This window comes from Cucumis sativus, chromosome 3 (assembly GCF_000004075.3).
Source record: "Cucumis sativus cultivar 9930 chromosome 3, Cucumber_9930_V3, whole genome shotgun sequence".
Classification (NCBI taxonomy): Eukaryota; Viridiplantae; Streptophyta; class Magnoliopsida; order Cucurbitales; family Cucurbitaceae; genus Cucumis; species Cucumis sativus.
In genome coordinates, this window is record NC_026657.2 from 8366582 (window position 1) to 8389585 (window position 23004).

Consider the following 23004-nt stretch of genomic DNA (forward strand, 5'->3'; position numbering starts at 1 on the left):
TCTATTTACTCAAATTACTTTGTTTTTTAAAAAATAAAACAAATTATTACAGAAGTTTGATTTTGGTTCTTAAGATAAATTTTAAATGTGTTTAATTAAATGGCTTTATTATTTGTTTTTTTGTCTTTGAATTTTTATACACAAAAAATTACAAATTTAATTTTTTTCAACAACTCACTAAATTATTTGGATAAACAAGTCACTCAATTTTGTGTTTTGTAGTAAGTAAATACATTATAATCTTTTTTTTCTTAATTAATATTTTAATAAAAATTATTGCAAATGAAAAAAATGGTCGAAGATATTTATAAAAATAAAATTCAAAATCTATGACTTAAATGTTTCTATTAGTGACATTGATATGTGTTTATTAACGTTTATCAATAATGTTGACAAACACTAATAAAAGTCTATTGGTATCCATTATCGACGAAATATAAAATTTTACAATATTTTGATTGAAATTTGTAATTTTTTTAAATGTCTTTTATTTAAGTATAACTTGGGGCGATGAGATTTGAATCGATACCTCTTGTCCTAAAAAACATACAAATACGAGTCAAGCTAAGCTCGTGTTGGCGAAATCTGTAAAATTAATGCAACATTTTTTTAATTTAATGTTTAGATTTTTAAAATTATGTTTTTGATTTTAACAAACAGAAAAAAAAAAAATTGCGAAAGCCCAAACCTCACTTTTGAAATAAGTAGATGATGCCTCAATGTAGTACACATACAATTTTGATTGTTGATTTTTTGGCAGTGAAATTTATTTATATGTTTTTACATTGTTGTGTGAAATTTAAACATATTTAAAGCGGTTGTTGAATTGTATGATCCTTTTTAGGTATTATCATTTATGTTGTTCAATGCGTACCAAGGACCATGCTATGTTATCAAATCTGTTGTGTTAGATACTACAGTTAATAGAATGATCGAGTAGCTTAGTCCTCACATATTTTTTAAGAGCATAGGACGAAAAATCAAATCATCTATATGTGTAATCAATAGGTATGCCGAATCATGTATGGATTGACAATTAAGTTTTTTTTCATGTAATCCATATACCATAATGCTTAATTTACAAATATAAGTGGTAATTTCGTATGATTCAGTCTATGTTGTTAGAATAATTATGAATATTTTGAAAAATGACTTGTAAGTTATAAGAAATTACAAGAATGATTAATAAAAACTCAACTCAACTAACACAAGTGTATAGAAAGATTAAAAAAAAAAAAAGTTATTGATTCAAATTTGTCACCTAATTTATGCTAAGAAAATGTAATTAAAAGAATGATATTGAGATGTGATAGTGATAATGACAAAAGTCATATGGTTTTTGGATATTTTATGGACATTTATTGGTTTTGGAAATTATTAGCATTAGGAAAAGTTAGCATTACCTTTGGGACAGGGGAAGAACTACTTTGACTTGGTCCGTACCTACGCGTCTATTTACTCAAATTTTAAAAACATCGTATTTCTATGTAGCCAGGGATCTATAAATTTTATATAGGAGATGTTGGATACTATATAACAAAAATATTAAAAATGTAAAATAAAATATTTTAAACGTTTCACTCGTGCTTCGATAACATTCACTGCATTTGTATCCATAAAAAAAGACTGACAATTTCCAAGTAATTTTTTGTAATGTAAATATGTGAATTTAAAAATTAAATTAAAAAACAATATATTTTCTTGTTGAAAGAGAGAGGAATTTTGAATAATCGATTTTGATGTTTTTTCTTTTATAAATATTTGTTAGATAACAAACGATACATACGAAAAAAAAATGGTTTTATCTTATTTAGTTTTTTTTTTTCTCTATTTTTCAAAAACATTGTGATTTTGTGAGAGGTATAACCACTACACCATATCTACAATTTAATAAAAAATATAACATTATTTAACTTATACTGTAGTCTAATGCTTCAAAATCAATATTAAAAAACAAAACTCGAGAATGTGAGAGAGGTTGTCCTGAACCCCTTAATAAATATGCTTATGTTTATAGGAACGATTAAGAGAACACGACCTATAACGATAATAATAATCACAACTTGTCATAATAAATACTTTTTAAAATTTTCATACTAGCTGCCATAGACCTAATTTAAAAATTTTAGTTAGACTACAATTTTTACTATTTTATATTATTCTTATCGTCTCTATTTTCTTTATATCAAACTAAAACAATTTATTTGATGAATACGTATTATTGTAATTCAAACCAAAATAGTATATATTATAAACACAAACAATTAATCCACACAATTTCGATCAAATTTGTGTAAAGTGAGATTTTTTCGATTTAAATTAGTAAGTGTATTTAATTTGAATATTCATTGGAGGACTATTTTATTTTTACTATTCTATTTTAAAATTAAATTATCTTTTATAAACCTTTGTACAGAATATCATTTTAAAAAATGTTATCTAATCGAATCAATAAATAATAAAAAATATATATAAAAAAAAAGAAGAAAAAAGAAAATAAAACTATTCACAAATGTGACCAAATATATAAAACATTTTATTTTATCTTTTAAAAATAGTTTCAATATTTAGTTATACATACAAAAATTCATCTACAATCTTTTTTTTTTTTTAAAATAATGAAACTTGACAAAAGTTGTAGGCTAAATTATGCCAATTACAAAATGCCCCTACATTTCATGGCTTGACAAATTTGGAATGAAAATCGTCAAAGTTCTATGGGCCGTAGATGAGAGTGGGCTCAAGGACTGCGTTTGGGCTTCAGTTTTAAATCTGGCCCAAAAGTTTGTCATCAATTTGGTAACATTTACTGTGCAATTTAAGACACGTGCTTTGCGCGTGCCATTTACATTCGTTTGAACCCTTCACTGCATAATTTAACCAATGAGTTCATAGTTAAGAGTAATTGAGTAGTCACCGCCAGAAGAGAATATTTCGAAAAAAATGGCGCTGAGGGCAGCCGTTCTTCGCCATCTTCGAGTTCCAGTCCAATTCTCTGCCCTAGCTCGCCGGGAATGCCACGCGACGCAGTGTTCCGTAGAATTTCTCCGGTTATTTTCATCCCACGACGATCGCTCTACAAAGGAGGAGGTCACTGAGAGAGTTCTCTCGGTTATCAAGCGCCACCAGAAAGTCGACCCCTCCAAGGTGATTCGATCTAATACTTTCATTTTCAATTTTTTTTTCAGCTGATTGAGTTAGTTTTTCAAGACGGTTGAAACAAATTTTGCCGATTTAGGAAATGAGGGAAGAATAGGTAGGAAGTGTAGAAAATCCTAATATGTCGATTCAATGATTTCTGTTTTCTGATATTCGATCGGGTTATAGGGGTTTGAATATATTTTAGGTGAATTCCAATTCGTTTTCTTGGTTGTGCTTCATCTATGCGAATTGGTAATTGGGATCCTGTTTGATTTCGTCTTTACTGACTGGTGGTAATTTGAAAGAGAAAACATGGCCCCCCTCAAACCTTAAACCACGACAATTTATTCCATGCTAAAGTGTTAATCTAGAAAGTGGATTTTAATAATTTCTTCTGAAATGTCCTTTCCCTGCATTTGATTCGGTATCTTTTGGAATTTTTACTTATTTCGAGTGTTGGTCGACTGCTGTACTGCATTCAATATCTTTCCGCTTACGTGTGTTTCTTAGCTAGAATCACTAGCGCTTGACAATCGACACCTACGGTTTAGGATTTGTGAAAGGCTTTTTGTCTTATACATTTTAGATTAAATCGATTAATCGAAGATGGATAACGGAACATAATTTGACGAAGCATCTTAGCTAGTGTATTCCAAGTAAGATCACGCAAACATGATAGCGTGGGTTTGCATTTTAAAAAAAGAAAAAAAAAAAAGTTTAACATTGCAATGCTCTTCTCCTTCACTTTATTGCTCATAAGCAGAAAGTGTCTTTCCCTTATCTTGTTATTCACTCGCTTTATTTTTTGACTCATCCAACAGATTATCTTCTCTTCTTTATGACTAATCTTATTTATTGCATTATCATACTCAAATATGCGCATTTTTGTTAGCTAACTTGTCCCTGACGTTACTTTGCAACTTGCGCATAAACTCCATAGAACTATAACTCTTGCTTCCTGCACTATTAAGAAGTCTGGTTTCTGGTCTTTTGATCATTGGATTGAGATTAACCTCCTTATGACTTGACTTCATCCTGCTGTATTCTCAACATATTCGGGCTATGCTATGCTACAGTAGATAATGCACACAACTTTGAAACATTCCTAAGAAATTGGCTATGCTATAGTTAATCAAACATACATTTTGAAACAACCCGAATGGTTAGGGATGACCAGGGAGTTTCTATTGTTATTTTATGGTCACTTTCAAGAAGCATCTCTTTCCTACTAAACTTCAAATTATAGCTTGGCTGAAATGTGCTGCGGTTATCGAGTTTCGTGTTATTTATTTGCAGGTGAGCCCTAATGTTCATTTCCAGAAAGATTTGGGTTTAGACAGCTTGGACACTGTGGAGATTGTAATGGCCTTGGAAGAGGAGTTCAAGCTAGAGATACCGGACAATGAGGCTGATAAAATAGCTTCCTGTGATCTTGCAATTGAGTACGTATACAACCATCCAATGGCTAGTTGACAAAGTACTAACATCTTTCTCTTTATTTATTCTTTTCCGTGTTTTTGGAGTATGTTATTCAGTGAGAGAATTTTCATCTCAACATTGTTGTTTTGACCGTTCTTGGGTGTTTGTTGAGAGTCACAATCCTTTACACTGTGATGGAAAATAATTGTAACTGCTTGAAACATAGTACATTCTGTCTCGACAAATTTTCATGGCCTAGAACGGTCATAACTTCAATCTATTGCTATTCATATGGTAGAAAGGGTTTTGCATCCTAACATCTATGAGATCTTTTCATCCTGCACATATTATTTTCCTTGTGACTGAGATGGGCTTAGATTACAGCTCTGAATCTCAAGGATGTTCAAATTGATTGCTTTGAAAGTTCATCTTCTCCTACACACCCCTTATATATATATTACCTTGTGCTGTCGATACTGCATAAGAAGACATTGTTTGCCTTCATCTTCTCTACTGCACTATTTTAATGTAAATGTGTTCATTTTACCTTATGCCGTTGATGCACCGTTTTAAATATAAACACTTCGAAATTTCTTTTTCTTTTTTCTTTTTCAATAATAAAAAAGAACCTATCGTTTAGTTATGAAAACTTGATGAGTTTTTAAAAGCTTGGGTATGGATTTTTTGTTTGCTAAAACGAAAAAGCTCAACATTGTTAATAAAATTGGTGTGTAGAACTTGAAAGGTATAAGTAGCCATTTATAATTCATTTTGAAGTTTTGTGGATTGCTTTAAATTGTTGTTACATATGATATTGTTAGAATTTACAATTATCATTTATATAAAAAGGTCAATACTATTGATACAAAAGGGTATGAGGATATCATCTTCATTTCATTTTGACCTAAAAAACAAATGTACTTTGTTTTCAATATGGGACGCAATTTACTAATGCCAACAATTTACAACTATTAGGTTAAATTAGTTTGTGTATTAAATTTTTAAACGGTGTTTGGTTTGAGTATTTTTAGTTGAGTTAAGTTGACAATTATTAAAGGATAGAGTAATTAGGAGAGTTGATGCTAAAACTTCTTTAATTATAAGTTTGTGTACTAGGTAAGTAAATATCTAAGAGAAAAACTACTTTCACATATGGCAAAAAAAATCCTTGCAAAACTATAGCAACATCTAGAGAATTAGAGAATTTGATAGGGTTTTGCTACTGTTTGTTACAATTTATTCAATTACACTATATTGATTTCTAGTTAATATACAACATCTTTAAACATTTGATTCAACTATTTACATATATCGAATTTATACTATTGTACCCTAAGAAAAAAATTGAAAATTAAAATAACTCAATCCAACGAGATGTATAAAATTTTAATTGTAATTGGTTTGATATCACAACCCAAACCCCACAAATTGGTTGAGTTAAGACCGATTTTTCAAGTAATTGAATTAGCTATGGGTAAAGATTACAAAATATGAGACGACACGTGCTTTGCGCGTGCCATCTACCTTCGTTTCGGACCCTACACTGAATAATTTAACCAATAAGTTCATAGTTAGAGTCATTGTGTAGTCACCGCCAGAAGAGAATATTTCGAGAGAAATGGCGCTGAGGGCAGCCGTTCTTCGCCATCTTCGAGTCCCAGTTCGATTCTCTGCCCTAGCTCGCCGGGAATGCCAGCCGACGCCGTGTTCCGGTGGTTCTCTCCGGTTATTTTCATCCCAAGACGACCAGTCTACAAAGGAGGAGGTCACTGAGAGAGTTCTTTCGGTTATCAAGCGCCACCCGAAAGTCGACCCCTCTAAGGTGATTCGATCTAATACCTTCCTTTTCTATTGTTTTTTCAGCTTATTGAGTTAGTTCTTCAAGACGGTTGAATCAAATTTTGCCGATTTAGGTAATGCGGGAAGAATAGGTTGGAAGTGTTGAAAGTCTAGAGAAAACGTTGCCCCCTCAAACCCTAAGTCACGATGATTTATCTCATGCTATAGTGTTAATCTAGAAAGTGGATTCTAATACTTTATTCGGTATCTTTTGAAATTTTTACTTATTTCGAGTGTTGGTCGACTGTTGTAGTGTATTCAATATCTCTCCGTTTATGTGGATTTCTTGGCTAAAAGCACTAGCACTTCACAATTAACAACATGGTTTAGGATTCGTGAAAGGTTTCTTGTGTTATACATAATCTGTCCAAGTCGAAGAGTGATATTCCAAGTAAGATCACACAGACATAAGAGCGTGGGTTTCCATTAAAAAAGAAAAAAAAATTGTTTTAACAGTGCAATGCCCTTCGCCTTCACTTTATTGCTCATAGGCATGAAGTGTATTTCTCTTATCTTGTTGTTCACTCGGCCAACATATTATCTCCTCGTCTTTATGACTAATCTTATTTAGTGAATTGCCATCGACTCAAAAGATGCATTTTGTAAGCTAACTTGTCCCTGCCGTTACTTTGCAACTTGCTCATAAACTCCATAGAACTTTAACTTTTGCTTCCTGCACTTTTAAGAACTCTGATTTCTGGTCTTTTGATCACTGAATTGAGATTAACTTCCTCATGACTTGACTTCATCACGCTGTACTCCCAACATATTGGGGCTATGCTATACCAGACAATACACACTATTTTGAATCATTCCTAAGAAATTGGCAATGGTATAGTTAATAGAACACATTTTGAGTTGATCCTAATGTTTAGGGACGACCAAGGAGTTTCTATTGTTATTTTATGGTCACTTGCAAGAAGCATCTCTTTCCTACTAAACTTCAAATTATAGCTTGGCTGAAATGTTGCTGCAATTATCGAGTTTTGTGTCATTTATTTGCAGGTGAACCCTGATGTTCATTTCCAGAAAGATTTGGGTTTAGACAGCTTGGACACTGTGGAGATTGTAATGGCCTTGGAAGAGGAGTTCAAGCTAGAGATACCAGACAATGAGGCTGACAAAATAGATTCCTGCAATCTTGCAATTGAGTACGTATGCAACCATCCAATGGCTAGTTGACGAAGTATTAACATCTTTCTCTTTGTTTATTTATTTCTTTGGTGTTTTTGGAGTATGTTACTCAGTGAAAGAATTTTCATCTCAACATTGTTGTTTTAAAGTGATGGAAAATAATTGTAACTGCTTGAAAACAATACATTCTGTCTAGAAAGATTTTCAGGGCCTACGATGGTTATAACTTTAAACTCTAGCTATTCATGTTTTAGAAAGGGTTTTGCATCTTAACATCTTTTCATCTTCCTCTTATGATTTTCTTTTCGACTTAGTTGAGCTTAGAAACCAAAAGTCTGGATCTCAAGGAGAATCGAGATGGTTTGCTTTGAAAGTTGACATTCTTTTTCATACTTCATAGCTTTTGCTTAGTTCAATCTCAAGATGAGATTGTTTGCCTTCATCTTCTCTACGGCACTAACTTAATACAAGTGATGTCATTTTGCCTTATGCTGTTGATGCTCCACAGCATAACTTTTGCTTCGTTTTAGTTCAAGAACAGGTTATTTTCCACCAAAGTTTGATACACTGTGAATTGTGTAAAAGGTTGTATTATAGATTTTGAACCTTAGAAAGTGTTCAATAGATTCCTAGATCTCTAATTTTGTGTTTAATAGGGGTTCACAAACTTTAATTTTATATCCCATGGTTTTGTTTTTATTACGAAGGATATACAAATATTAGAGTAATTGCAAATATAACAAAATGGTCTATTGATAATAGATTTCTATCTTTAGTAGATTTTATTATATTTGTAACTTTTTTTTAATATTATCATATACCTTAGTATTTTGAATCTAATAATTTTTATATTTGTCTCTAACATGTATCAAACCAAGTCTTTTTATGTCTAAATTGAAATTTGATGAATTATTCATGAAAAAGTAAAATTGATGAAAATATATTTTATTTTTCTGTAGCAAGGGATTTAAATTTAAGAGTAAGTAAATATATCGTATGCAAAAGGTAAATTAATAAAGAAAATAAATAAATAAAATGAACTATATCATAATCTAGCGATTTGGATATTATTTGTTACAGTATATTGATTTATTTTAAATTAATTGATATGCAACAATAATATCCCTATTTTAAAGTGAATATTTAATGAAAATCAAAGTAAAATAAGTTAATATGGAATCTTCTTAGCCAAAATAAAATGAAATTTGAGGATAAAATTGTTACATTTGAAAATTATAGATTACATAAAAAAAAAAAAAGGATAAACCTCAAATCAATGGGCAAAAGTCAAAATTTTGAAATTTAATGACAATAACACCCAAAATTTAGAAAAAAAATTATCATGAGCTATGTTCGTCGATTGGGTTGTCATTTTAGACCCATCCGGTTAAAAAAAAAAAAATTAGTAAAAATTGATCTAACTTTTTACATATATTGAATCTACCTAATTGTATCATGAGTAAGAAAAGATATATGGATGACAAAAAAAAAAAATCAAACTATTTACATAATATAATAAAAAAATTAAATGGTTTGAGAGAATTTCATACATTTTACGTATATTTTATAAATAGTTTGATATTTTGTTATTTTTAAAAATATTAGTTTTGGTTATTTTGTAAAGTTTAGCTGAGATAGTAATTATTATATATATATAAAAAAGGTAACTAAAGGAGTTGAGTGGGAAAAAAGTGAGAAATATAACTGCGAAACTGAATAATCAATAAAGTTCTAAGTTCGAGTAAATTGGTTTCGCAAGAAGAGAAAAGTTCGAGAAAAATGGCGCTGAGGGCAGCCGTTCTTCGCCATCTTCGAGTTCCAGTCCAATTCTACGCCCTAGCTCGCCGGGAATGCCAGCCGACACTCTGTTCCGGTGGATCTCTCCGCCTATTTTCATCCCACGACGATCACTTGACAAAGGACGAGGTCATTGAGAGAGTTCTCTCGGTTATCAAGTGCCACCCGAAAGTCGATCCCTCCAAGGTGATTTGATCTAATCCTTTCCCTTTCGATTGCTTTTTCAGCTTATTGAGTTAGTTTTTCAAGATGGGTGAAACATATTTTTGCCGATTTAGGAAATGCGAGAAGAATAGGTTGGAAGTGTTGAAAATCTTAATATGCCGATTCAATGGTTTCTGTTTTCTGATATGTCATCGGGTTTTAGGGTTTTGAATATCTTTTCAGAGAATTCCAATTTGTTTATTAGTTCTATTTCTCATGCTTCATCCATGCTAATTGGTAATTGGGATCCCATTTGATTTTCTCTGATTGGTAGTAATTTGAGAGAGAACACAGCTCCCCTCAAACCATAAATCACGACGATTTATTCCAAGCTGAAGTGGATTCTAATAATTTCTGCTGAAATGTCGTTTCCCCTGCATATTTGATTCTGTATCTCTTGGAATTTTTACTTATTTTGAGTGTTGGTCGACTGTTATACTGCATTCACTATCTCTCCATTTATTTGGGTTTCTTGGCCAGATTCACTTGCGCTTAACAATTGACACCTACGGTTTAGGATTCGTGAAAAAAGTCCTATACGTTTTAGATAAAATTGATGAATCGATGAAGATAACATATTATAATTATTCGGAGTCGAAGGAGGGTGGTTAGTTCTATTTTAAAGAGCACATCTTGACACTAAAGAAAGAAAAAATAGTTTTAACACTGTAATGCTCTTCTCCTTTCCTTTATTGCTCATAAGCATAAAGTGTCTTCCTCTTATCTTGTTCTTCACTCGCTTCATTTTTTGACTCCGACAACATATCATCTTCTCTTCTTATGACTAATCTTATTTATTGAATTGTCATTGCCTCAAAAGATGCATTTGTTAGCTAACTTGTCCCAGCCTTTACTTTTCAACTTGCTCATAAACTTCATAGAACTTTAACTTTTGCTTCCTGCACTTTTAATGAACTCTGGTTTCTGGTCTTTTGATCTCTGGATTGAGATTAACCTCCTCATGACTTGACTTCTTCATGCTGTATTCTCAACATATTCGGGCTATGCTACAGTAGATAATACACACTATTTTGAAACATTCCTAAGAAATTGGCCATGCTATAGTCAATCAAAAATATATTTTGAGTCGATCCTAATGGTTAGGGACAATCAAGGAGTTTCTGTTGTTATTTTATGGTCACTTGCAAGAAGCATCTCTTTCCTACTAAACTTCAAATTATAGCTTGGCTGAAACGTTGCTGCAATTATCGAGTTTTGTTCAATTTGTTTTCAGGTGAGCCCTGATGTTCATTTCGAGAAAGATTTGGGTTTAGACAGCTTGGACACTGTGGAGATTGTAATGGCCTTGGAAGAGGAGTTCAAGCTGGAGATACCAGACAAGGAGGCTGATAAAATAGATTCCTGCAATCTTGCAATTGAGTACGTATACAACCATCCAATGGCCAGCTGACAAAGTACTAGCATCTTTCTCTTTGTTTATTTATTTCTTTGGTGTTTTTGGAGTATGTTATTCAGTGAAAGAATTTTCATCTCAAGATTGTTGTTTTGACCGTTCTTGGGTGTTTGTTGAGAGTTTCAATCCTTTTAACTTTGATGGAAAATAATTGTAACTGCTTGAAATGTAGTACATTCTGTCTAGACAAATTTTCAGGGCCTATAATGGTTATAATTTTGAACTCTTTCTACTCATGTGGTAGAAAGGGTTTTGCATCTTAACATCTATGAGATCTTTTCATCCTGCTCGTATGACTTTCCTTTTGCCTGAGAAGAGCTTAGAAACCAAAACTCTGAATCTCAAGAAGAATCGAGTTGTTTGCTTTGACAGTTGATATTCTCTTTCATACTCCATAGCTTTTCTTAGTTCGATCTCAAGTAGAGATTGTTTACCTTCGTCTTCTCTACTATAATATTTTAATACAAGTGATGTCATTTTGCCTTGTGCTGGTTATATATACTCCATACTTTAGCTTTTGCTGGGTTTGAGTTCAAGAACAGATCATCTTCTTCCAAAGTTTGATCTTCTCTTGATACACCGTTTCTGGATTGTGTAAAAAGTGGTTTAATAGATTTGAACCTCACAAAGTGTTCAATACATCCCTAGACTTCTAATTTGGTGTTTAATAGTTATTGTTTGTGAGGAACTTATTACACACGTAATTGAACGTTGAGAGACCTATTAGGTAGAGGTACTTATAAAGTGTAGGAACTTATCATACATAAATTTTAACTTTCAAGAACCAAATACACATACTAGCCTTTTAAGCTTTAGGATCTAAAAACGATTTGCCTTTTGCTATTGATGTTTGGTAGTTTTTGCTTGGAAGCCTCATCGTCTGAATTGATTGTCTTGCAATGTTTATTTAGGTAAATTGATTAGATGATGCTTGCTTGAAATGGTTGACATGTTCGTGAGCCAATGTTTTGAGTTTGGGTTTTGATTTGTGAATGAGATGTTTGGCATTTTGAATGTTTTGGAATTATTTGATGAAAAATAAAATATATGGCAGTTGCCAGTATACAACTATTATGATGAAAGTATATATCAAATTTTTAAGTCATAACAATTTTTTTTTCTTTTATTCAAAACTCAATACCATTTCCTTTTTTTGTTATTTATGAAGGAAATAGGAATATATTTCATCTTTTAGAATTCAAGATGTTATTTTAGTTTCCATACCAAATATTATGGACATAACTTAATGAAACATTGGTTGTAGATTTAGCAAAATCATAGATTCCCCTCTTGAAGTTCATTAACAGACATATTTTTTATATTAGCATTTCTTAAAAAATGTTATGTATTTAGTTATTAGCCTAACTCAAAATTCATCCATATTTTTACCATCTAATCAAATATATTTGTGCACTAAAAAATTGAATATCTTTTAAACATTATTATTATTATGGACAATTATAATTGGTAAGTTTAGGAATAATAATTAATAATATAACACCATTTAAAATTATTTTTTGTAAATATAGCAAAATTTATCTTTCATTGGAGACAAAAATTTCTTTTATTGATCTATTTAAAATATTCAAATTTTATTAAATTACAACTTTGTTCATTTGGTTTTAAAAAAAATTAGAACTTAATTACACATCATGAAGTTATAATTTAAAATTTATAGCTAGATAAACCCATACACAAGTTATACTTAATATAATTGAGTATTTATAGCTAGATAAACTCATAAATAAGATACATTAATGTTTACAAGCGTTTTATCAATACGTAAAAACAACTATTGGTATGGGAATAATTTATAATACTATTTTTGCAATATTTTCTTTTTTTGTTTAATCCATATTTTCTGTTTGTCTAAAAAAATAAATTGGAATTACTAATTATAAGAACTAAATTCAAAACACTTAATATAACTTATTTTAAAATTTGAAGGTTACAATTATATTTTGTTTCCTCCACCTTCCTTAAGGACGTAAGTTGAGAATGCTGAGCGCAATGGCAGTTAACTCGAACACATCGCCATTCCTCTTCGTCAATGGCGAAACTCTACCCTCCATTTCCTTAAATCCGTCCTCACAAGTCGTAACTGCATCCATAACCGAACTCAACTTCACATTCACCTCTTCATACCGGTTCCGTCCGTACTCAAACGCCGCATCACCCACCGCCTTGATAGCGTCAATATACAGCTCTTCACAATCGCTCAGCCGTGGCCTAACGTACGGATCCGGCGATTTCTTCTCATTCTTTAGTAATCGCTCGATGTACCGCCGTGTACTGGTCGCGTTCCATGCGATCAACTTGATCGATAACGCGCCGAGTTCGTAAAGGTCCGCCGTGTCGCTTCCAGGAGCAGCGGCGAGAGATTGGAGACAGAAGTCGAGGCGGACGTTTGGATCGCTTGCGGCGGATAGCTCGCAGGCTCTTGAAAGGGTGTCGTTGGCGGAGATGGATCGGAGGTTGAAAAGAACAAAGAAGGACAATGCGAGCGCGATGAAACGGTGCATATAAGTAATACTCATTTTTAATTTGAATAGTATTTGGAATTGGGAATTGGGAATTGGGGAATGGAAATAGACTTAATTTGAGTATATATAGGTAGAAGGAAGGAGTATTTTCACAAATAATATACGGGTAAATCTTTATTGTTAATTATTATTATTAAAAAATGGAAAGTATATACACGTGAAAATATTTTCTTTTCAACTTTAAATTAATTGAGTGTATATTTAAATACATATACATATAAAATTGATTGAAAGAATGAATTTTGCTTCTTATTTGGAATTTATTTATGGAATAATACAAATTATATAATATATATATATAAAACAATATATAATTACAAGTAAATTAGGAAAAACTCACCTTTTATATTATTACAAATATAGTTATACATGGCAAATATATATATAATTATATATGGAAAACCTCATAAAAATTATATATATAGTCAACCCATTGAATTTATGGACCATAATATATTAGTAATAATAATAGAATTATTTTCAATTATAAAATATTACAAAATTTCATAACCTATAGATATTTCCGGTGGATGAGAGTGTATTATATTTTAAAGTTTTCTATATTTTTCTATAATTGTTTTTAAGCAATAAAATTAAAATTAGGTATTTAAAAATACAAAAACGAAAATTGGATAAACTTCAAATAAAAAACAAGAATTAAAATAATATTCTAATTTAAAAAGATTTAGAGTTTGTTAAAATATCGCTTTTGTAAATATATTTTTGGATTTCATTTATTTATTCTTAATATATATACTTTTGAATGTTTAACATTAATTTATTAATTTATGCAATTTCAACTAATCTTAAATTTAGACATTCAACTTTAGTAACTGATTTGATAATAAAAACAACAGCAGTAATTTTCTTGCAATAAAACAGTGGAATAATAATAGAAGAGATTCAATTTAATATTTATTGAAAACGAATGAACTAAAATTGAATACGTTTTTTTTTTTTTTTAAATTAAGAGAATTGATATTGATATACTTAAGTTTTGGAAGTATGGAATTGAAATAATGAGATGGGAAAAAGAAGAAATGTGGTTGCTTGTGGACAACTGGAGATTTGGGGATGGCTGATATCATAAAATTAAATGATGGGGTTAGGAAGACATAACGTGGGGAAAATCGGATTTGCTTTGTTGGAGATTACATAAAGCCTTTTTGTGATCGGTTGGATTCTTCAAAGTCACCCTTAATCCACGTGGCATTATTCTATGTTATACATATTAAGACTTTAAACCTTTAGAATCAGTTATGATTTCTTTTCACACAAGAAAGTGGAGGAAATAGAGTTTGTTAGGAGAGTTGGCAAAAATAGCCAAAAAAAAAAAAAGTTGGATTTAGACATTACTTTGGTGATCTTTAATCGTTGATTAAAGTGGTAGCAACATATTTGATTGTAGTGTGATAAGTTGGATCAAATTCAACATGGATTAGTCGAATTGTGCCTAAATAGAACATAATATTCAGCCCATTTTAACCCAACTAGAGAATTGGGCCTTAGCTAAAGTTCAAGTTCTGGCCCAACAATTAGGCCTATGCCAACCAAGGTCTTTGGAAAAGTATAAAAATAGAGTTAATCTATTCCTTGAGGTTATTTCAACATATTTTCTTTCTTTCCAAATTTAAGGACAATTTAAAATTGTTATTTAAACTTCCATATCAAAATAGTCACTTCCTCGATTCTATAGACCAAATAAAGCTAAAAGGTGATTTAGTGATAGAATAAGATGTTAATGTCATTAAAGATATTTTTTCTCTTTTTTTTAGTATATCGTTTGTAATCAACAAGTTTAAATATTTTTTAAACTTTAAAATGACTATTTTTACTTATGTCTATACTTTAAGTTGTTGTAAAAAGAAAAAAGAAAAAAAATTAAAGATACGTTTGAATTTCAAACTCATTTTTATTAATATGTTTTTTTTAAAAAAAATGGTTTAAAATACATTTTAAAATAATTTATCATAAATTAAACGCTTCAAAATCAATTAAAGAAAACAAAGTAGTAAAACCCTCCAAGAAATGAAAGACAAACTTACAAAAAGAAAATGCAAGAGACAGCAACAGATAAGGGGAGAAGCTAAACCCACAGCCACCTTCTACGCTCTTCCCAATTCTCTCTTCTGAGCTTTCAAGAAACGGCATCAATGGCGTACCTCAGGACCGCCATGGATTCCGCCTTCTGGGATTTGAACATTTCTTCTCCTCAAACCCTCGCCGGAACCGCCAAAGCCGTCCCCGGCGAACCATTTCCTCTCGATGGAGCTCGAGCCAGCCGTACCCTCAGGATTCAGCAACTCTCCTTCCTCGGCAATGGATTTCCTCTCGGAATTATCCCTTCATACTGTCCCACTGCTCACAAGGAGTTAGGCTCCTTTTCTCTTCAGTCGCTCTTGTTCATGATGCCTTCCGTCAAATGGTGAGTAGCTATTAGCAATCGTTTTTCTTCGTCTCTTTTGTTAGCGATAATGTCGATTGTTTGGTTACTCGGAAAATTTTAGGAAAATTAACCGTGTTTGCTGAAAAACGTATCGAAATTCAGAAATAGTTTTAGCCTTATTGAATCATTTGGTGTCTACTTAGACATCTGAGCTTTATGATCGTAAGTTCGTGGGTTAGTGTAGGCTATTTCTTTACGTTTCTGACATTTTTCTTTAATTAACTGCTACAGTGTTTTCCTTTCATAATGTTGGTGGATTTGATTGCTTAATTTTACTTGCAGTTTTCAATTAGCAGTGTCACACTCTTATCCAGCTCCGGAGTTCCAGTGTATATATTTTTATAGAATTTTGCTTCTTTGAAATTGAAATTTTCTTGACAGTAGTGAAGAGGGTAAATCAAACATTTAAGATATATTTTTCTTATTACCATGGTTTTTGGTATTGAGTTTTTGAAAATTATATTTGTTTCTCACAATTTCTTTACGCTACTTTTCATCTTTTTGAAGTAAACATTTGAATTTTTAAATATCAGTAAGAAAATAGATAACAAAACAAAGAAACCTTTAAAAACGTTGAGGAAACTCAATTTTTGAAAACCAAAAACCACAATGTTTACCAAACAAAAAGCTCTTGGTTTTTTAAACATTGTGTCAGTTTTTCTTACCATTTCGTTAGTCTGGTAAAGGCATTTAAATTCTTAGTGAAGTTCAAGCAAGTTCTTAAAATTCTTTTTTTTTTCCTTCTAATTTTCTAATATTGCTACAAAGTAACATATATATATATATATAATGGCAAAGACAAAGTATTAAATAGTCATCAAATCAAACGGGGACCAATGGACTTTGTTTAAGTATTTACGTTTTCCATCAAAATTCATTTGCTTTACATATTTCCGCTCGTTGTTCTACTGTCAGATTAGCAACTCATGTTGAACTTACTGATAGAACTCATTGTTATCCATGAAAAGGGGTCGGGGATGATTAGAGGAGTGCTTTCCTTTATCCCAAACTGCCAAACTTTTCTTACTAAAACCACTCCTTCTTAGATCCTACCCTCTCTATATTCTGACCTCAGTTTTGTTCTCTTAACTTCACCTTTTAGTTTTACAATTTGGGCACGCCAAGGGTAGCTTACAAGTTAATTTAAGTCCCTCAATCTTGAAATGTTTCTTCTAATATCACATACCCTTCATCGGGATTTTCACACAAATGAAGTTTGCGCTTCTCATTCATTTCAGTAAGAATTTGTGAAGGAAAATGGTCCAACATGACCATATTTACCTCTGACATTGTTTAGATTGCAATTTTTTCTAATGGATTTTTTACACTTTTAGGTGGGCTGGATTGGTTGGTCAATTTCGTCCAAAGAAACTGATATCTTCTATAAAAGCTCAAATTTCTGCTGTGGAACAGCTTGAACTTTCTGACCTGAAAGACATTGCTAGTCTGTTCTTGGACAAATCACTCTATACGTATGGTATATGCTCTCAGTTTTCTACAGGTCCCTTTTCATCTGTATATGTCAGCACAGAAAAGCTTGGTGAGAGGAAAGGGCATCGCCACAAAGCGATGTTTTATCACAGGGTGAGGATTGCAGTCTCCTAGGTCACGTTAAGTGATAATTTTAGGAACAGAGATAAATGCTTTTCATCTGGTTCTTTAAATCATTATATCTGCCCTTGTTCCATGAGTTGCAAGTTTTTTCTATCGTACTTCAATATTAACTCTGAAGGGTTGATAGTGGTATACATTTTACTTCTGTTGGGCCTCCATGTTCGAAAGTTCGTAAGCTTCATTTTTTTAGTGCAACTTCTTAGCATTTGCGAACATTTTAAGGAATATATTGTTCCATAGCAGACACTTACTTTGCTTGTCTATAAAAATTTGAATTACATTTCTGCAGCTTCCTGAGCATGATATAAATGTAGATGCGGCTTGGCCAGAGCTCTTCATTGATCATAAAGGTCAATATTGGGATGTGCCCGAGTCTATATCTTTGGATCTTTCATCTCTTAAGTCTGAATCTGGTTTGCGATACCGGGTTGGGTTGCATAAGAATGGTGGCGTTCCCCGGGCGCTTAATTCTACCAATAGCGATGACCCACCTCTTACTCTTTTGCCTGGATTATGTGCAAAGGCTGCATTCTCTATTGAAAAGAACAGGGACCTTTGGAGGGACAACTTAAGTGAGGAAGAGATGACGATAAACTACATCCGGACAGGCCTGAAAAAAGAGCCAGCATATGACGTGCGCCTTGATGAACCTCATGCTGCCATATCTGGAATCATCGGTCAGTCTACCGTTTTCTAAATTTTGGTTTTCAGCATATGCATGTGTGCTACTCCTCTCTGACCTTCCTCTACGTGCACGAAATTAGAAAGCGTTATTTCAAAATATCGATTATAATAGCCTTGCTTGTTTCGTATCAAATATTTGCATATCAGGTGGCACTGTTAGCTCTTGGTTTGGAGGCAGCGACACTGTTGGGTCCAATGGAGATGGAAACTTAACTATGGGCCATAAGAAAAGAAGTCCATTGAATGCTGATCTTTTTGGTTCAATTTGCTATACTTACCAACATGGGAAGTTTCTAAATGATTTTAATGACCTTACGAGGATCGATGCTCGGTTAAGTATTTCGTCAGCTTCAGGGTTTGCCAAGAGAGTTTTTCATGTTTTCAAGAAATCTGTTGATGATCTTGAGAGATCAAAATCTTCTCCCAGACTCAATTTGATCTTTCAACAACAGGTAAAAGTGTCTTTTAGCTTTGCAATACCAATGCCGGTCCCTATTCATATAGAAGAGATCAGTTCACACTTCAATGATATTGAAAAGAAATGACATTTGCAGGTTGCGGGCCCGATTGTCTTCCGTTTAGAATCCAAGCTTTTGCTCGATTCTGCATCTGGCAAGATCGGTCCCCATGTCGAGGACACAATATGCAGCTTAACTTATTCTTTTCTGGATCTTGAATCAGCCAAAGCTGTTTTCTGGTATTCTCCCAAAAGGAAAGAAGGAATGGTCGAGTTGCGCCTATATGAGTTTTGATTTTGACATCATTAAATTTGGTTAGAGTTAGACTGATATGCATTCAATTCTTAGCTTTTTGACACCAAAATCGGCTCATATAGAGTTAGTTTAGCACTTGATGAGGCCTTTCTTCCCATCTATTTAGTGTTGCACAACTCTTGCAGGTGTAAAATATGTTGTGCTGCTGTACTTGTTCACACCAGCACTTGAAATTATTGAACATACAGCAAAACTTGGGCTGTTCTTTGTGCCTAGTCTTCTTCTCTTTGAATCTTCGTTCATTCAGGATCGGCTTCGAGGAATCGTACTGAATCCTCTTGAAATCAAACATCATTCGTTCAAGTAATTTATGCGTAAATGTATTTGAGCCTTGGGCAATATGCAATTTTATACCATCCATGTTCGTTCATTCGAGTAATTTACGCTCCGTCAATACTTACTCTTCGATACATATTTGTTGAATGATTTATACACTATCATATCATTTTCAACAATCTTCTCGTTTTATTCTTCAAATAATTTAAAATTATTATCCAACACCCTAAATTCAGTTTTTTTTTCCTGGTAATTTTCTTGATTTTATCCCAAAATTCTCGTTTTTAATGTTTTTTAATTTTTCAATTTAAGTGTTGGATTAATGTTAAAGATTTAAATCTCTCCATCTTCTTATTATCAAAAACTATTTAAAACTATTTAGACTTTTAAACTCTAATTATTTTTAAATTATTGTTGTTTCCATTGGAAATGCATAAACATTAAACACAACGTTTCTAGTACAACAAAGAAAATAAATACGAGCAAACTTTTAGTTCTAAAAAATTTCATATTTTATGAAAGATAGAGATGAATTATTCGAGAATTTATTGATTAACGTTAACAGGACAGTGAATCTAAAAGTGCCATTTCAGTTTTTGGTCCTCACTTCTTACTTGTAGTTCGTTAGTATAAAGAACGCTCTAGAATTTCTCTTCCCTCCCTAAGAGACGTTTCTCCCGCTCATCTCATTCCATTCCCACACAGCTTTCCTTCTTCGACTTGATTCATGGCGATGGCGTCTACGTTCTTCACAGTTCCAAAGCCCTTTATCAACACCCCTAATACTTCACCTTCTGTATCTACACGGCGACTAATAACCGGTACGCCAAGGAAGGAGTAACTCCACTGATAGATTATTGCATTTTCTTTTCTCGATCGAATTGGTCTCAATCCGTCTTCTGAATTTCTTGATGATTTTGTTTCTTGAGTTTTCAATAGGAGGATTGCGAAGTAGCAATTTGAAAGTCAGCGCAATTTCTAAGAAATGGGAGCCTGCGAAGGTATTCGTATTCCTCTCGTTTTTTCTCCTCCCTCAAATCTCTTATGCGATTTCTATGCTTATTCTTGACATTTTATGATGCTTGTGGATTTCAGGTGGTTCCTCAAGCTGATAGAGTTCTTGTCCGTCTTGAGGAGCTTCCCGAGGTAAGCTTACACTTAGCAAAAATGGCGAATGAATTTGAAGTATTCGTAACTCGTATAAGTTGTTTGATGGATTGAACACTGTAGCAAACTCCAAAAATTTGAGATATGTTATACTATGGCAGAAATCAGTTGGTGGAGTTTTGCTGCCTAAATCAGCTGTCAAATTTGAGCGATATCTTGTGGGAGTGGTGAGGAAAATCCTTCCACTACAGTTGCAATTTCTCTGAATTTATTCCCATGATAGAATGTATTTGATAATTGAATTGATATTATGTTTCTATCAGATTCTATCCGTTGGAACAGAGGTTGGAGGAAATGATATTGCACCCGGAAAAAAGGTAATAAGAGATTTAATTTAGCTAAAGTTTGAACTGTGATTGTGTTCTATAAATTTGGCTTTTCTCAAGTAATGGTGAGTTTGTAGTGGCTTTATTAAGGGAAACAGTTTCTTAATAAGCACCTTTAGAAAGTACATTTAAATGGTTTTGTAGTGTTTTAATAACAATTTTTTTTTTATTTAACTTGATACGACTCCAGTTAAAATCACTTTTATCATTTTCGAAAATCCCAAAACAACGTCACCCTCACTTATGAATGCAAACTTTTGGGACTTGATTTTGTCTAATAGAAACAAATGTTTATTGCCTTGCAGGTTCTTTTGTCCGACATAAATGCTTATGAGGTAAGTTGTTTAGTTTGGTGGAGTTATCATATATAAGGTTCAATATTCTCTCAATTATTTATATTCAATTTCCCTTCGAAATTATTGGTTACCACAACTGTACTGCAATCAAGAATGCAGGTGGATGTAGCTTTTTAACCATATATTTTTGATTGGTAACTATAACTTGTTATTATTTTTATCATTATTATTATATATGTATATATAACTCTTTTTACTTGGGATAATACTGTACATGCATACATTGTTTTAAATGATAGATTTCTTTAGATCTCTTACCGATCAACCTTAAGAAAATAGTTTTTAAGTCCTTGGGTATAGTTTTTAATAAAATATCATCGAATTACTTACTTTAGTTCCCACCTTTTCTCTTTTCAAAATTTGAACAATTGTCTTAAATAATTAAGTTCTTGCAGTTTACTAAAATTAAGGCATGGTTTCTTAAGTTAGTTGTTTGGGATATCAAGTATTTCTTAAGTTAGTTTACTAAAATGTGATGATTGGTCATAGTGCCTCTTCAGAAAAATTTATCAAAATTCTAGCTGTATGACCAAAGTACTTAGTAAGATGGGACACTTTTGGCTATGCACCCTTGGAACTTATATCTTCTAACTCACCATGTATGATGGGCTTGCTACCTGACCCTCTCACTCATGTCATGAAGTCTGTTCATGTTCCTTTTTCTTCTTTCCCTACCGATTATATTTCCTTCTACTTTTCTTCGTTTCGGATCCCTACATGAAAGCAATGGATTCATTGAGGTTTCTAATATGTTAAATCATGGGATGAAGCCACGGCAACCTCTTAATTTTACTTTAGGTAGTTGAAAGTGTTTACATCTGAGTATATATATATATATATAGAAGAAACCATCCATTATTATGATGGTAATTGGTACTTTATCTACTTAGCTCTCTCACACTCACTCTTTACACGCACACATATCTACCTAGCTATGTTTGGATTTGAAAACAGTCAACATTTTGATGATCAAACCCCCATCGCATTACATGTTTAACTTTTAGGATGGTAGTTGGTACCTTTAACTTTCGAACTTCTCTCTCATTGTCTGAGCTGTGTTTGGATTGAGAAATGCAGTTAATATTTGATGATTAATCCCCTAGATTATATTATATGTTTAAATAACTTGATTGTGAATGTTGATGGTGGTTTGGCAGGTGGATTTAGGCACAGATGCTAAGCACTGCTTCTGCAAAGCTGGTGATCTGTTAGCTATTGTTGAGTAGAGAAGCTTTCTCCAATACTACATTGCCAGATCCTCAGATTAGTTCTCTTTCCTGATTGTCATTTGCTTGTTCCTTCTCCAATATTTGATATTCATTTTTGTTTTTATTGACCTCTTAGAAAGAATACCTTAAATTGTTTTTTTTTTTTTTTTTTAAATCACTCAAACCTTCCAAGAAAAACAAGAATGAAATAGTTGTGCAATTAATTTTTCTTTCCCATCCTAGAAAACATAAAATCTTGTTGTTGTATACAGATTTGCACATTTCTAAAAAACTTATTTGAATTTTAAACCAAGTTTCAAAAACATTTTTTTCTTTGAAAAAAATAAGTAATAAAGCAAGTAATTTCTTAGAAAGTGTGCAATTTTAAACTCGAGTCAAATTGCAATAACTACGGTTGAAGTAGGGTAGTAGGGTAGTGGTTATAAACTTGTAATTACACTCTTAAATTTATAATAGCTGTACAAATTAAACCTTCAAACTTAAACACACTTGGACTTTAAAGATAGCGGATTTAATTTTTATAATTGAAAACCCTTTAGTTTTTGTTTATTCTTCGTGGATGAGAGGTGTGTGATTAGGCAGGTAATTTTATTTTCCAAACTTTTAAAATACAAAAGATTAAAACCATGATTCAATAAAAAA

At 32.2% G+C, this 23004-nt stretch overlaps 6 protein-coding genes across 7 annotated transcripts; 5 read left to right on the forward strand and 1 right to left on the reverse strand.

The window, feature by feature from the left end:
- Nucleotides 1-2855: 2855 nt before the first annotated feature.
- LOC101205156 (acyl carrier protein 1, mitochondrial) lies at nucleotides 2856-4877 on the forward strand. Its single transcript, XM_004133913.3, has 2 exons — nucleotides 2856-3147; nucleotides 4438-4877. Exons 1-2 carry the CDS (start codon nucleotides 2944-2946, stop codon nucleotides 4612-4614), a joined length of 381 nt encoding a protein of 126 aa, XP_004133961.3. The 5' UTR covers nucleotides 2856-2943; the 3' UTR covers nucleotides 4615-4877.
- A 1234-nt stretch (nucleotides 4878-6111) lies between these two features.
- On the forward strand, nucleotides 6112-7806 carry LOC101205400 (acyl carrier protein 1, mitochondrial). Its single transcript, XM_011652533.2, has 2 exons — nucleotides 6112-6382; nucleotides 7405-7806. Exons 1-2 carry the CDS (start codon nucleotides 6179-6181, stop codon nucleotides 7579-7581), a joined length of 381 nt encoding a protein of 126 aa, XP_011650835.1. The 5' UTR covers nucleotides 6112-6178; the 3' UTR covers nucleotides 7582-7806.
- Nucleotides 7807-9194: 1388 nt separating this feature from the next.
- LOC101208676 (acyl carrier protein 1, mitochondrial) lies at nucleotides 9195-11217 on the forward strand. The gene is made up of 2 exons (XM_011652534.2): nucleotides 9195-9516; nucleotides 10769-11217. Exons 1-2 carry the CDS (start codon nucleotides 9313-9315, stop codon nucleotides 10943-10945), a joined length of 381 nt encoding a protein of 126 aa, XP_011650836.1. The 5' UTR covers nucleotides 9195-9312; the 3' UTR covers nucleotides 10946-11217.
- A 1430-nt stretch (nucleotides 11218-12647) lies between these two features.
- Nucleotides 12648-13552, reverse strand: LOC101221670 (putative invertase inhibitor). Its single transcript, XM_004134316.2, has one exon. The coding sequence runs from the start codon at nucleotides 13483-13485 to the stop codon at nucleotides 12928-12930; it is 558 nt and encodes a 185-aa protein (XP_004134364.1). The 5' UTR covers nucleotides 13486-13552; the 3' UTR covers nucleotides 12648-12927.
- Nucleotides 13553-15516: 1964 nt separating this feature from the next.
- LOC101205636 (protein TRIGALACTOSYLDIACYLGLYCEROL 4, chloroplastic) lies at nucleotides 15517-19368 on the forward strand. 2 transcript variants are annotated; one of them, XM_004133915.3, is made up of 5 exons: nucleotides 15517-15916; nucleotides 17272-17521; nucleotides 17841-18228; nucleotides 18383-18687; nucleotides 18790-19368. In XM_004133915.3, the coding sequence occupies exons 1-5, from the start codon at nucleotides 15645-15647 to the stop codon at nucleotides 18985-18987; spliced, it is 1413 nt and encodes a 470-aa protein (XP_004133963.1). In that variant the 5' UTR covers nucleotides 15517-15644; the 3' UTR covers nucleotides 18988-19368. The 2 variants fall into 2 exon arrangements, with proteins under 2 accessions (XP_004133963.1, XP_031739176.1); XM_031883316.1 differs by having other exon boundaries at nucleotides 18775-18913.
- Nucleotides 19369-19870: 502 nt separating this feature from the next.
- LOC101205871 (10 kDa chaperonin 1, chloroplastic) lies at nucleotides 19871-22654 on the forward strand. Its single transcript, XM_004133916.3, has 7 exons — nucleotides 19871-20105; nucleotides 20224-20285; nucleotides 20380-20430; nucleotides 20553-20618; nucleotides 20715-20768; nucleotides 21083-21112; nucleotides 22291-22654. The coding sequence occupies exons 1-7, from the start codon at nucleotides 20012-20014 to the stop codon at nucleotides 22357-22359; spliced, it is 426 nt and encodes a 141-aa protein (XP_004133964.1). The 5' UTR covers nucleotides 19871-20011; the 3' UTR covers nucleotides 22360-22654.
- The last annotated feature ends 350 nt before the right edge of the window (nucleotides 22655-23004 follow it).

Coding starts and splice junctions, on each gene's coding strand:
- LOC101205156 (XM_004133913.3), top strand. CDS start 2,944: ATGGCGCTGAGGGCAGCCGTTCTTCGCCATCTTCGAGTTCCAGTCCAA. Junction 3,148..4,437: donor AGAAAGTCGACCCCTCCAAG/GTGATTCGATCT, acceptor ATTTATTTGCAG/GTGAGCCCTAATGTTCATTT.
- LOC101205400 (XM_011652533.2), top strand. CDS start 6,179: ATGGCGCTGAGGGCAGCCGTTCTTCGCCATCTTCGAGTCCCAGTTCGA. Junction 6,383..7,404: donor CGAAAGTCGACCCCTCTAAG/GTGATTCGATCT, acceptor ATTTATTTGCAG/GTGAACCCTGATGTTCATTT.
- LOC101208676 (XM_011652534.2), top strand. CDS start 9,313: ATGGCGCTGAGGGCAGCCGTTCTTCGCCATCTTCGAGTTCCAGTCCAA. Junction 9,517..10,768: donor CGAAAGTCGATCCCTCCAAG/GTGATTTGATCT, acceptor ATTTGTTTTCAG/GTGAGCCCTGATGTTCATTT.
- LOC101221670 (XM_004134316.2), bottom strand. CDS start 13,485: ATGAGTATTACTTATATGCACCGTTTCATCGCGCTCGCATTGTCCTTC.
- LOC101205636 (XM_004133915.3), top strand. CDS start 15,645: ATGGCGTACCTCAGGACCGCCATGGATTCCGCCTTCTGGGATTTGAAC. Junction 15,917..17,271: donor ATGATGCCTTCCGTCAAATG/GTGAGTAGCTAT, acceptor TTACACTTTTAG/GTGGGCTGGATTGGTTGGTC. Junction 17,522..17,840: donor AAGCGATGTTTTATCACAGG/GTGAGGATTGCA, acceptor ACATTTCTGCAG/CTTCCTGAGCATGATATAAA.
- LOC101205871 (XM_004133916.3), top strand. CDS start 20,012: ATGGCGATGGCGTCTACGTTCTTCACAGTTCCAAAGCCCTTTATCAAC. Junction 20,286..20,379: donor AGAAATGGGAGCCTGCGAAG/GTATTCGTATTC, acceptor TGTGGATTTCAG/GTGGTTCCTCAAGCTGATAG. Junction 20,619..20,714: donor AGCGATATCTTGTGGGAGTG/GTGAGGAAAATC, acceptor TGTTTCTATCAG/ATTCTATCCGTTGGAACAGA.